Source organism: Ochotona curzoniae, unplaced genomic scaffold, assembly GCF_017591425.1.
Source record: "Ochotona curzoniae isolate NIBS_2020 unplaced genomic scaffold, NIBS_Ocur_1.0 contig_605, whole genome shotgun sequence".
Classification (NCBI taxonomy): Eukaryota; Metazoa; Chordata; class Mammalia; order Lagomorpha; family Ochotonidae; genus Ochotona; species Ochotona curzoniae.
Window position 1 is genome coordinate 5,392,904 of NW_024466491.1, and position 12,914 is coordinate 5,405,817.

General features: G+C 62.1%; 1 protein-coding gene across 1 annotated transcript; it reads left to right on the forward strand.

The window, feature by feature from the left end:
• Positions 1 to 2,356: 2,356 nt before the first annotated feature.
• On the forward strand, positions 2,357 to 12,154 carry B3GNT3 (UDP-GlcNAc:betaGal beta-1,3-N-acetylglucosaminyltransferase 3). The gene is made up of 3 exons (XM_040990888.1): positions 2,357 to 2,433; positions 8,715 to 9,340; positions 10,904 to 12,154. Exons 2-3 carry the CDS (start codon positions 8,762 to 8,764, stop codon positions 11,453 to 11,455), a joined length of 1,131 nt encoding a protein of 376 aa, XP_040846822.1. The 5' UTR covers positions 2,357 to 2,433; positions 8,715 to 8,761; the 3' UTR covers positions 11,456 to 12,154.
• Positions 12,155 to 12,914: the final 760 nt, after the last annotated feature.

Sequence of the window (12,914 nt, forward strand, 5' to 3'; positions counted from 1 at the left end):
GCTGCTCAGCCCGGCTCTGCTAGTACTCGACTTGCTCAAGCCCAGAGTCTTCGTTTATTTATTCACATGGAAGAGGCAGATCTACAGAGAGGAGAGACAGAAAGATCTTCCATCTGCTGGTTCACTCCCCAAGTGGCCGCAACGGCCAGAGCTGAGCCGATCTGAAGCCAGGAGCCTCTTCAAGGTCTCCCACGCGGGTGCGGGGTCCCAATGCATGCAGGTGGAGGATTAGCTCACTGAACCATCCTGCTGACCCCAAGTTCAGTGCTGTACTGCTCTGGGGGGAGGAGTGGGTGGACACCATGACAGGGAAACAGGACAGCGTGCCATGCTGTGGTATGTGCCCCGACCTTGGCAGCCAGGGGTGTGTGTGTGTGTGTGCTGGGGGCAGGGGCTGGGGGCAGGGTGACTCAGGGGCCCAGGCCCTTGGCTGGCCCAGCACCACTCCCCGCCCATGCCTCTCCCGGCCTGCTGCCCAGGGGGCACAGCGTCTTTTGACACCAGCTTCCCTCCATGTTGCCCTCTTGGGTTCCTGCCAATCTGATAACCGGCCGGAAGTCGTACTTCCTGGCCGCTTTCATTGCCTTGTTTGGGCCACAAACGAGGTTGGACTCCTTATAAAAGTGCAAAAGCCGTTTTGTTCTGCCCTGCAGGTGTGTCCATCCTGAGCACCGGTCCGTGTGTGGCATGCACTTCGGAAGTTCAGCCCATCTCCGGAGCGAGAGCTCCCTTCCCCTTAGGTTGGGCGGGGCCGCTGCTCAGCTGCCGCGCACAGGTGGGAGGGGGCGGTGAGATGCCCATGGGGTCCTCAAACCTTAGTCCACTGGTTGGCAGGGAGTTATCATTTCAAATGGCCTCATTTTAATAAAAATTGAGTGTGTGTGTGTGAGTCTGGCTTGCTAGCTCAATTGGCTAATCTGCCACCTCCAAGCACCCTAGCATCCCATATGGGCGCTGGTTCGTATCCCGACTGCCCCACTTCCCATCCAGCTCCCTGTCTGTGGCCTGGGAAAGCAGTGGAGGACGGCCCAAAGCCTTGGGACCCTGCGCCTGTGTGGGAGACCCGGAAGAGGCTTCTGGCTCCTGACTTCAGATTGGCTCAGCTGTGGCCGTTGCAGCCACTTGGGGAGTGAATCATCAGATGGAAGATCTTTCCTCGCTGTCTCTCCTGCTCTCTCCGCATATCTGATAAAAATATTTTTTTCAAAAGGTGAGTTGAAATTTGCATAACAAATTTGCTTCTTTTTTTTTAATTGTTTACTATTTTTATTTTGACGTTTGAGCTTCCGATCCGCTGGTTTTGTTTCTGAATGCCTTCCCCAGCCACAGCCGGACCAGGTTAAAACCAGGAGCCCGCAGCTCCAGCTGGGTCTCCCGTGTGGGTGGGCAGAGGTGGGTGCACCTGAGCCATCCCTGGCCGCCTCCCAGGGGGTGTGCCTGGGTGGGAGCACGCGGGACCACAGTCGGGCCCCTTGGCAGCCCCTGGCAGCCAGGCTCAGAGGGCTGGCCACTGGGCGCGCCCCAGGGCGCACTTCCTCCCCCGCCGGGGAACTTGGAAGATCAGGGCCTGTCAGGCAGGAAGGCAGGAAGGGGTGGGGTATGCGGTGGGTGTGGACACCTGTTCTGTCCTGTCCGCCCGCGCCCCCATCCCGGGGCCTCCCTAAGAGAAGGCCTCCATTGGGCAGCTGGGGTTGGGGTGGGGACCCCAGGAGTCGGTGGGGTGCCCTGCGCTGCCCCTCGCTCCCTTGTGCAAGGACCGCACCCCGGCGACTCCTGGGGTGCCCTGTGCTGCCCCTCACTCCCTCGTGCGAGGACCGCACCCCGGGCGACTCCTGGGGTGCCCTGCGCTGCCCCTCGCTCCCTCGTGCAAGGACCGCACCCCGGCGACTCCTGGGGTGCCCTGTGCTGCCCCTCACTCCCTCGTGCGAGGACCGCACATGAACGTCCTTGCTGGGCCGGGGCCAGCCGCCAGGGGGTGCGGTGTCCAGCGCGAGGTGGACCTGGGCTGGACCAGGCTGGACCGGACTGGAGCGGGGCCTGCAGGCTGAGGATGGGCTGGGGAACCTCAGGAGTTTCCGGGGTGCACTGTGCTGCCCCCTCATTCCCACCGGTTAGGATTCGGGTTAGGGGTCCATCCCTTGCTGCATGGACCGCACATGGGCGTCCTTGCTGGACCGGAGCCAGCCTCCAGGAGGTGCAGTGTCCAGCGCGAGGTGGACCGGGCTGGATAGGGGCTGGACAGGGGCTGGACCGGGCTGGGGCGCGGCCTGCGGGCTGGGGGCGGAGCCGGGGCGGGGCCGGGGGCCACTTCGCCTTGGCCACCGGGAAACTTGGGCGCAGGAAGGAGCGAGGCGGCGGAGGGCGGAGGCCCGCGGCCGGCTGGGGGGACGCTGCTGCGGCTGCGAGAGGCAAGGACCGTCTTCTGGGGAGGGGGTGAGTGTTGGGAGGAGGGGGTCCCCCACTCCCTAGAGGGTGGAGACGGAGGGAAGCAGGCGAGGGCGCGGGTGTCGCCGGTCTCCAGCGTCTACACCGCGCGCGCGCCAACTGAACCCCACAACTCCAGGATGCGGCCCCGGGGGCGGATGGAGGCGGATGGCGCTGGTGTTGGGGAGAGGAGGGGTCCCCCATCTCCTCCGCCGCTGGCTAATCCCTGCCGGTCGCAGGGGGGGGGGTCCCCGTTCTAGGGCGCCAGAGCCCTGACCCCCTACCCATACCCCCACCGACCCCAGCCCTGCACCGCCTGCAGCTTCCTCTGCCAGCAGGTGGTCTCCAGCTGTGCCTCACTTTCTTCTCCTCCCCACGGTGGTTGGGGGCGGTTTGAATCAAGATGGGGTGCGTTTCTAGCCCTTGGCGGGGGTGGAGGGAGTCTCGTGTGAGTGCTGTTCGGGGCTGGTGCCTCAGTTTCCCTACGTGGCCGAGGAAGCCCTGGCATGGCAGAGGAAGAGATAATAGCTTATCAGGAAGCATGCACGGGGCGCGGTGCGGAGGGGAGCGGGCAGCCAGCCGGCAGCACCCCAGGGTCCCGGGTCCTTCAGGGTGGGTGAAAGCCACCTCTTCCTGTAGCCAGTTTCCGGGCACCTCTGTTGGTTTTTCATTTCCCCCTTTGCACTTGCTTCAGCGTGGAAGCTGGCTGGCTACACTGCCCCTACTCCCAGGCAGTGCCACTCTGAGGGTTCCAGCCAGGTGTAGGTGGGCCAGCAATGCAGGAGGGGGTCGTGTTTCCCAGCAGCCCTGGGAACCCCGTCCCCACCTGGGGAGCTGAGCTGATGAGCTGCAGCTGCAGGGTGCAGGTGCGGCCCCCACCTGACCCAAGTGGTGTTTGCCCAGCCTGACACCTCCTTCCTCCTCCTTGCCCTGCCTTCCTTCCAGTAGGCTGTGGTGTGCTCAACGGGTTCTGGGAAGCACAGAGGAGGGGTGGGGGCAGCGCCTGTGGAGGAATCTAGCCAAGCCAGCTGCTTGGTGGCCAGGCTGGGGCACTGGAGACCCTGGGGCAGGACTGTCAGCCCGGGAGGGGCTGGAGGAGGACTCTCGGCTCCTGCCAGGGGCCCAGCAGCAGCAGGACCAGGGAGGCGGCCTGAGACAGGCAGGATGTGCAAGGCAGTTTCTCTCTTCCTGGGGGAGGCTTGCCTTCCTGGCCTTGGTTTTAGGTAATGGGGTGCTCAAGATGTCACAACGTACTCCTCCCACCCCGCCCCGTCCCGTGCCTCAGCTTCTCCGCGTGTTACACCCATCCCAGGAAGCTCAACCCTGGAGGGCAGGAGGGGTGGAAGTGGGGTAGCAGAGAGCAGGGCATGGCCTGCCTCAGTTTCCCCCTCTGGGACTGTTGTCGCTCAGCTGGCTGGTGCATCCCAGCCTCGGGCAAGCGCCAAGTCCTTCCTGGTTTGGACCTGCTCCGGGCAGTTCCTGCAGCGGGACAGAGGGGAGGGTGAGTCATGACGAGAGCACCCCAGACACCAGGGCCCACGGGGTGCTGGCGCCCTCCCCTCACCCCAGTGCCAGGCGGAGGCTGACCTTCAAAAGCGACTCTCTCACACACAGATTCTTTTTTATGATTATTGATTGGTTGAGGTGGTTTTTATTTGTGCAGTTAACGTCTCTCCCACAGGCACTATCTTTACTGGATATTCTTGCCTTGTCCATCTGTTAAAAAAAAAAAAAGCAATGAATGAAAGCAACAGAGGCTTGTCCCTGTGAAACTGGAGCAGCCCAGGCTGGTGCCCACGGGTGAGGGGACCCCCAGGGCTGGCAGAATCATGCCTCAGACCCCCCACCCGCACAGGAATCCCTCTTCTTCCTCTGTAGCTCTGTGTGAGAACCACCCGGGCGGAGGGGGCCCCTGACTTCCACCCCATTTTGGGGGAGTCCTGTGCTCCCCACAACCCAGAGCTGCTTCCTGGCAGGGTAAGGGCTGCTCAGGAGTGGAAGGGGGCATGTCCTGCCTGAGGGCACGCCCCCTAGGGCTGGCACCTGCTGCATCCCTGCCCCCACCCCCAGATTCTCTAAGATCACAAAAACAGAGGGCCCGGTGGGTGGCCTAGGGGCTAAAGTCCTCGCTTTGAACATGCCAGCATCCCACGCTGGCACCGCTGGCACCGTGAGGAACTTCCTCCAGGTCTCCTACGCAGGTGCAGGGTCCCAAGGCTTTGGGCCGTCCTCCACTGCTTTCCCAGGCCACAGGCAGGGAGCTGGGTGGCAAGCGGAGCTGCCAAGATTAGAACCAACTCCCGTATGATATCCTGGCACGTGCAAGGCAAGGACTTCAGCCACTAAGCTACCACGCCGAGTGTGACCATGCCTTGGGGAGGTTTTAGTAGCTTGCTCATTGCAGAAGGGTTGGGCCCCACGGTGCTACAAGGTACAAGGTAAGCCACCATTTGAAGTGCCGCTGACAGGGAGCTAGATCAGAAATGGAGCTGCTAGGACACACGCCCTGCACTCCTGTGTGGGATGCGGACAGAGAAGTGTCGGAAAGACAGCCGGGCATCCCAGACGGAGGAGCGGCAGGTGCCAAGGCCCCGAGGCCACGTGTGAGGAGCAGAAGCGGGGACGGGTGGGGGGACAATAGAGGTTGAGACGTGTCACCGCCAAACCTCGCCAGCGAAAGGAGGCAGTTGTCCACACCAGGACGTCGGCTCCTGGCCCGTGCACAGGATAAACAGCCCTGGGCAATAGTCTGGGCTGCCTCCTGCTCCCAGGGTCAGCCTGGCTGGCATTGGCGCAGGACCCCCGGGGGTGGGACACACGCTGGGCAGGGCTCCACCTCAAACCCCACCTCTCCATCTTCATTCTCCTGCGGGCATAAAGCCTCCCTCCATCTTCCCCACGGAGAGCCTTGGCACCCCTGGATAAGCTCACTCTGCCTTGCTCCCAGCCTCCTATCGGGTCTACACCTTGTCCCATGTGGACAGGGAGTTTATCCAGAGCATCGGAGTCTCGGATGGCACCCCTGCCCACAGACCCTCGGTGGCTCGCTAGTGCCCCTCAACCTGAGCAGTGAGTGCTGTGTAAGCCAAGGCCCCATGGCTAGGCATCAAACCCCAACCTCATGGCCACGCCCCTCCAACCACTTCCATCTCCGGCTGTGGTGGCACACCCCATGGGTGTCAGCTACAGCCACCCCAAGCACACCCGGAGCTGCAGCCCCCTACCTCGGCACCCCCTCTTCCCAGCTTGGGGGCTCCCCACAAACCTCCCGTGGCTCTGCCCATTTTTCCGACACTGGAATCGCCTCCTCCCTCTGTCACATCTGTTCATCTTTGGGGAGGGGTCCTGTGCACACAGCAGGCACTCATGGCATGCTGGCCAGCCCCCAGGAGAGTGCGGGCTTGTGTGGTTCCCCAAGAGGACCTTTGTGCCCTCCTGGGGTGGGTCAGGCTTGTGCGGGGGGCCCCCCAGTGGCCCTTTGGCCCTCCTGGGATGAACCAGCAGGTGCCACACTGGCTGGTGAGGGACTTCCTTGTGCTAGATTCTGGAAGTTTCTGAGGCCGGGGAGGCAGGCAGTGTAAAGCAGGCACGGACCCTGCAGTCAGCGCTCTAACCTTTGTTTTATATACGTGGAAATTTTATTGAAGAGACAGAAAGATCTTGAATTGCTTGTTCACTCCCCAAATGGTCACAAAGGTTGGAGCTGAGCTGAAGCCAGGAGCCAGGAGCCTCTTCCGGGTCTCCCACGCGGGTGCAGGGTCCCCAGGCTGTGGGCCGTCCTCCACTGCTTTCCCAGGCCACAGGCAGGGAGCTGGGTGGGAAGTGGGGCAGTCGGGACATAAATCAGCACACAGAAGGGATCCCAGTACTTCAGACAGTGTTTTAACCCACAAAGCAGCCCAGCCCCACCCCTTTGATTCCAGTGTCATTCCAAGCAGAGCCTGGATTAGCACCGCTGAGGCGTGAGGAGCACAAGAGGAAGTGAGGGCATGGGTCTCTGGGCCAGGCAAGGGGTGAAACCCAGAGGTCTGGACTTGACTTAAACCCTGACCTGACCTTTCCTGCCCCAGCCCTCCCCACCCCACCCCACTGGCTGTTCCGGGAACAAGTTCCTTCCCACTGTGGCACCGACAACTCACTTTCCCACCTGGCTGGGTCTCCCCAGGACACGCACGCACACAGCCAACACACTCTGCGTCAGCCACACTTTGTCCCCTTGGGAGATGGGGCAGCGATGGCGGCTCCTGAGGGACCATCCACCTGCGAAGCCAGCTCAGCCCGGGATGCGACTCCAGCACCCTGGCTGTGTGGGGACGGAGTGAGAGGGTGGGCACGTCGCTCCTCACCCCTTCCCCTCCCTCCCCGCCCCTTCCCCTCCCTCCCCGCCCCTTCCCCTCCCTCCCCGCCCTTTCCCCTCCCTCCCCGCCCCTTCCCCTCCCTCCCCGCCCCTTCCCCTCCCTCCTCGCCCCTTCCCCTCCCTCCTCGCCCCTTCCCCTCTCCCCTCGCCCCTTCCCCTCTCTGCTAGCCCCTTCCCCTCCCTCCTCGCCCCTTCCCCTCCCTCCCCGCCCCTTCCCCTCCCTCCTCGCCCCTTCCCCTCCCTCCCCGCCCCTTCCCCTCCCTCCTCACCCCTTCCCCTCCCTTCTCGCCCCTTCCCCTCTCTGCTAGCCCTCTCCCCTCCCTCCTCGCCCCTTCCCCTCTCCCCTTACCCTTTCCCCTCATCCCTCCCCCTCCCTCCTCGCCCCTTCCCCTCCCTCCCCGCCCCTTCCCCTCCCTCCTCACCCCTTCCCCTCCCTCCTCGCCCCTTCCCCTCTCTGCTAGCCCCTTCCCCTCCCTCCTCGCCCCTTCCTCTCCTCTTCACCCCTCCTCCCCTCTGCACCTGTCACTGTCTTTCAGAGGAAGACAGGTTGATCTCAGCTCAAATGTCACCTGGCCACCACACCCACCTCCTGGAGTGTGAAAACCAGATTTGCCAGTGACCCCTGTCCCCAACAAACGCTTCTCTGATTCTCTGCTGTTGAGGGGACCAGGGCTGGCCAGGGCCCCAGGAGGGGCACACCCAGCTGAGGGTGCACACACACACACACACACACACATATTCTCTCTCTCCTCTTTCTTTTTCTCCCTAGTTCCTCCATCCTGTTGTTTGTTTAGCCATGGTTTATTCTCTGCATGGTTTGTGTACGGGGCTCCTGGTGACGGCTGCCAGGTCCCCAGCTTCCCAGGAAGTGTCCGGCACACAACCACGGCACATGGCTGATCGGTCACCGAAAGCCGACATGCCACACTCGTGGACAACGGGACCCCAGCCTTCTGTCCCCCGTTCCACCTGTGTCATCTTACCGTGTGTCATGCACTGTGCTGGGGACCTGCAGATAAAGGGCAGAGCAAGACCTGGAGGTGTGGGATTTAAGGTCTGGTGAGGGGCCGAGTGTCCAGCAGCTGGCCAGGAGCATCGGGGAAAGGGGCCTGGCTCCCCCAACTCCAACCGTAGCGTGCAAGCTCCACTGGAGACAGGAGGCTGGCCCCTGCCTGGCTGCCACCATGGAACCCTCAGGGACTGTGGCATTTGTTTTGTAGTGAGTGTTGGCTGCCATGGGAAGTCCTGCCTGGAGTCTAGCCTAGGGTATTCATGCTTACCAGGATTTTCACTTCAGGGCTCTGAAGCCCAGCACTCAGGACATGGGGGCTGTCCAGGGATGCCCGGGTCCCTGCATGCATAGGGTCAGGTGGGGATGGACCACTCTAAGGAGAATGAGCCAGAGAGCTAGTTTTCATGTGTGTGTGTGTTTAAAGATTTATTTATTTTTATTGGAAAGTCATATTTACAGAGAGGAGGAGAGACAGAGTGAAAGACATTCCATATGCTGGTTCACTCCCCAAGTGGCCACAGCAGCCGGAGCTGAGCTGATCCAAAGCCAGGAGGCAAGAGCTTCTTCCGGGTCTCCCACGCAGGTGCAGGGTCCCGAGGCTGTGGGCCGTCCTCCACTGCTTTCCCAGGCCACAGGCAGGGAGCTGGGTGGGAAGCGGAGTAGCCAGGATACAAACCAGTGCCCATATGGGATGCTAGCACTTGCAAAGTGAGGACTTTAGCCACAAGGCTGCTGCACCAGGACCTTGTGAGGGACAAATGGGAGTTTTCCAAGTTTGTTCTGTCTGATATACTCACAGGGGCCCCTGGGTTAGCAGCTTGAAGGCAAAAGACCAAGGGCATTTTTCCGTAACTGTCAAATTCAGGTCTGGGGTCCACACTGATTGGGTGTTCCTTGTCCCCCACTCCCCTCAACCGCAGGAGCAGTTCCAAGGATCCCCTGAGCCAGGCCGACTTGGCAAGAGGGGGATGAGGTGGCCCCGGGCCCTGCGGCCCGACTGGGGCCTGGTGCTGGTCGTACTGGGCTGCATCACCCTGCTGGTGATGGTGAGCCTGCACAGCAAGCAGTCCACCTGTCCAGCCGCCGAGCAGCCCTCCGCACGCGAGGCCTGGCCCACAGCACCGGCCAGCACCCGGGCTCGGCCCCGGCCTGTCCCACCGTGTCCTGCCAACACGTCCATGACCACGCACCCGGACTGGGAGTCGCAGCCGGCGCAAGTGCGCAACTTCCTGCTGTACCGCCATTGCCGCACCTTCCGGCTGCTGCAGGACACGCCGGCCAGCAAGTGCGCACAGCCCGTCTTCCTGCTGCTGGCCATCAAGTCCTCGCCCGGCAACTACGAGCGCCGCGAGCTGGTGCGCCGCACGTGGGGGCGCGAGCGGCTGGTGCGGGGCGCCCAGCTGCGCCTCATCTTCCTGGTGGGCACCTCCGCCAGCCCGCACGAGGCCCGCAAGGTGAACCGGCTGCTGGCCCTGGAGGCAGAGACCCACGGCGACATCCTGCAGTGGGACTTTCACGATACCTTCTTCAACCTCACGCTGAAGCAGGTGCGCGGGAGGGGGCAGAGGAAGGGAGGGGAGGGGGCGAGGTACCCCCGCACATGACCCTCAGGGGACCCTGGCCAGCCTCGGGGTCAGCCCCCTCCACCTCCCCTTGCTGGAGAACATCCCAGGAGCTCTTTTCTCCTCCTCTGCCCTGTCCCTCATTTTTCTCATCTGTGAAATGGGTAGAAGTTTGCCACCACTGGCTCTGGCTCTAAACATTGGGTTTTCTCTATTTTTTTTTTTTTAAAGATTTCTTTATATTTGAAGGGTAGAGCTACAGGGCAAAAAGAAGAGACAGACAGATGTTACATCCAATGGTTCACCTCCCCGCCCAAGTGGCTGCTACAGCTGAGAGCTGAGCCAATCTACAGCCAGGAGCCAGGAGCTTCTCCCAGGTCTCCCACGCGGGTGCAGGGTCCCAAGGCTGTGGGCCGTCCTCCACTGCTTTCCCAGGTCACAGGCAGGAAGCTGGGTGGGAAGTGGAGCAGTCCGGACGTGAACCAACACCATATGGGATGCTGGTGTCGTTGCCTGCTCTGCCATGGGGCCAGTCCCAGAGTGGTCATTTTTTTGATATCATGATGCATCCGAGACACAGGCAGGGCGTACAGCAGCTGGTCTTGGACTATGGGTGCCCGCTCCATCCAGGTTTCCCACGTAGACAGTATGAACTCAAGCACCATTACTGCCACTTGCCACCTCAGCGGGATGTGCAGAGGGAGGGAGCCGGAGGCCGCAGCCGGCTGGGACATTCTGATGTGCTAGCCAAGCCCTGCCAGATGAAGTGGTTTATGGCAGGCTGGCCCAGCACCTGGCATCCAGCTCACCTTGGCAGTGACAGGGCCCCACCTTGGCATGGCTCGGCTTTCCTTCTGTTCCGCTTAGGAGGGTGGGGTGCCACCTGGCTGCCAGCCCCACCGCCTTCCTCGTGCCCAAAATAGATGTTGGTACACTCAATCAAGGCCATAAAGAAATTTAGAATTTAGACAGCTTTAGAGAGAGCGAGACCAACCCCAACTTCCTGTCTGCTGGTTCCTTCCTCAAATGCCTGCCAGAGCCAGGACAGGGCCAGTCCCCAGGAGCCAGGAGTTCCAGCTGGGTCTCCCCTGTGGGCAGCGGGCACCCAAGCACTCTATCCATCACCAGTTGTATGTATGAGCAGGGAGCTGGGACCAGAGCTGGTATGGGGCTACCGCATCCAGTGTGGAATGCCAGCGTTGCTGCTCAGTCCTTTACCCACTAAGCCACAGCTCGGGCCCCCCTGCCCACCCACCCATGGGAGAGAAGCAAACTGGCTCAGCTCTGGCTGTCGGGGCCATGTGGGGAGTGAACCAGCGCATGGAAAATCTCTCTCGATGTTAATTCTGACTTTCTATTGAATGAATACACCTTTTAAAAAGGGCTGGGAACTGAGCCGCACAAAGAGGCTACTGGTCACCCAGGCAATCTTTGCCCTGCATCCCAGAGCGGGGGTCCACCCGGCTGGTGGAGTGGGGGGCTTGTCCGATGGCGGGGACCCGCAGCCCTCACGCGGGTGCACCCCGCTCGCTCCTCTGCCCCGCGCAGGTGCTGTTCCTGGAATGGCAGACCAGCAGGTGCACCAACGCCAGCTTCGTGCTCAACGGCGACGACGACGTGTTTGCGCACACCGACAACATGGTGGCCTACCTGCAGAGCCAGCAGCCCGACCACCATCTCTTCGTGGGGCAGCTCATCCAGAACGTGGGCCCCATCCGCGCGTCCGGGAGCAAATACTACGTGCCCAAGCTGGTCATGGCCGGGGACCGCTACCCGCCCTACTGCGGCGGCGGCGGCTTCCTGCTGTCCCGCTTCACCGCCGCCGCCCTGCGCCGCGCCGCGCCCGCGCTCCAGCTCTTCCCCATCGACGACGTGTTCCTGGGCATGTGCCTGGAGCGCGAGGGCCTCAAGCCGGCGGCGCACAGCGGCGTGCGCACCAGCGGCGTGCACGCGCCCTCGGCCAGCATGTCCTCCTTCGACCCCTGCTTCTACCGCGAGCTGCTGCTGGTGCATCGCTTCCTGCCCTACGAGCTGCTGCTCATGTGGGAGGCGCTCAACCAGCCCGACCTGGTCTGCGGCCAGCGCAGGCAGGTCTACTGACCCGCTCTGCCACACGTGCCTGACATGCCCAGCTGTCCCTGTGGGCGCAGGCAGTGCTGGTAGAAACGTCTGCCTCTTCTCCCCCCCGCCCATGGGGTGAGGCGAAGCTCAGATCCGCTGCTTCCGACCCCAGAGGAGGGACTCTATGGGGGGTGAGCTCCTATGCATACCTCAAGGCCCACTCTTCAAAACCCACTTGGTCTTCTCAGGCTGGAGGAGGTGTGTGTGTGAGGGGAGGAAGTGTCTGTCTCCCTTCATTGCCGGCTGGGACTCAAGAGATTTCTTTCTCAGCTTTTGTTTCACCCTAGCCCCCACCCCTACCCCCACACACAAGCAGTGGGCAGCCCCTTGCTGTGGCCAGATAGGAGAGGATTGAGGGGACAGGTGCTGTTGTAGTTTGCACATCGTGGGGCCAGGAGGCAGCGGTCCCTTTAACACGGATGGGGCTGCTGCGGGGAGTTACTGGTGGGACGTGGTCCCTGGCCACAGTACCCCCCCAAGTTCAGCATAGGCATGCTCAGAGAAGCAGGGGTGCGGGCAGTGTCCACGTGGTGGAGGGGGCAGTGTGTGTGTGACAGGGCGGGCAGGACCCCCAGCCACGGGCAGGCAGGTGTCACGGGCAGGGCTGGAAGTGCCAGGGTGTGTGTGTGTGTGCGTGCGTGAAAGCAAACACTCAGGGAATAAAGTGTATTTTGTGAAGACCTGGGGTTGCGTTTCCAGAGAGCAGGCTGTTAAAATTTCACGCTCCGCAACCAGCTAGAAACGGAAAAGGCTCAGGGGGGTGAGGCAGGGCCTAGCTGGGCCCCGTTACAAGCCGGTCCACACCCCACCACACACACACACACACACACCACAAAGTTGATTTGAAATGGGCAAGTGAGTGCTGCCACCTGCTGGTGCACTCGCCCACAGGCGCATGACAGCCTGGCCAGGAGCTGGGGAACTCCTCTGATGCACCCCTACGTGGGCTGCAGGGACCCCAACATTGGACCCATCCATGCCTGCTGCCTCCCCAGGGTGCACGCCCGCACAGGGAGCTGCAAGGGCCAGGCTTCCAGCCCAGGTGCAGGTGGGACGCAGGCAGCCCCGGCCGGGTCCCAATGCCCTCACGGGCCACCCTCTGCCTTGGCGTACACCTGCTGTGTGCTGCATGCCCGCCCTGGCTTCCGCTCCCTCCTCCGGGCAGGGCTGAGGGAGCAGGACAGGCTCGGAGGGGAGGGAGGACTGTGTGTGGCCACAGGACCAGGAGTGACGCAGATGAACATGAGCTGATGGACGCGGCAGGTGCCAAGGCCCTGGGGTGGGGCGAGGAGGTGAGCTTAGCCAGGATTTATTTGAAGGTCTGGCTGACCAGGGGGCGGGGGTGGAGGTAGTGAGAAAATGATAGGATTGAATTTTAAGCTTCTAGAAGCTTTGTCGACTCCTGTGGAAATTCTGGAAGCAGGGAGGCGAAGAGGTT

What these genes read in the sequence shown, in the direction of transcription:
- B3GNT3 (XM_040990888.1), top strand. Translation starts at nt 8,762, where the DNA reads ATGAGGTGGCCCCGGGCCCTGCGGCCCGACTGGGGCCTGGTGCTGGTC. An exon ending in TCAACCTCACGCTGAAGCAG is followed by an intron (nt 9,341 to 10,903) that starts GTGCGCGGGAGG and finishes TGCCCCGCGCAG; the next exon opens with GTGCTGTTCCTGGAATGGCA.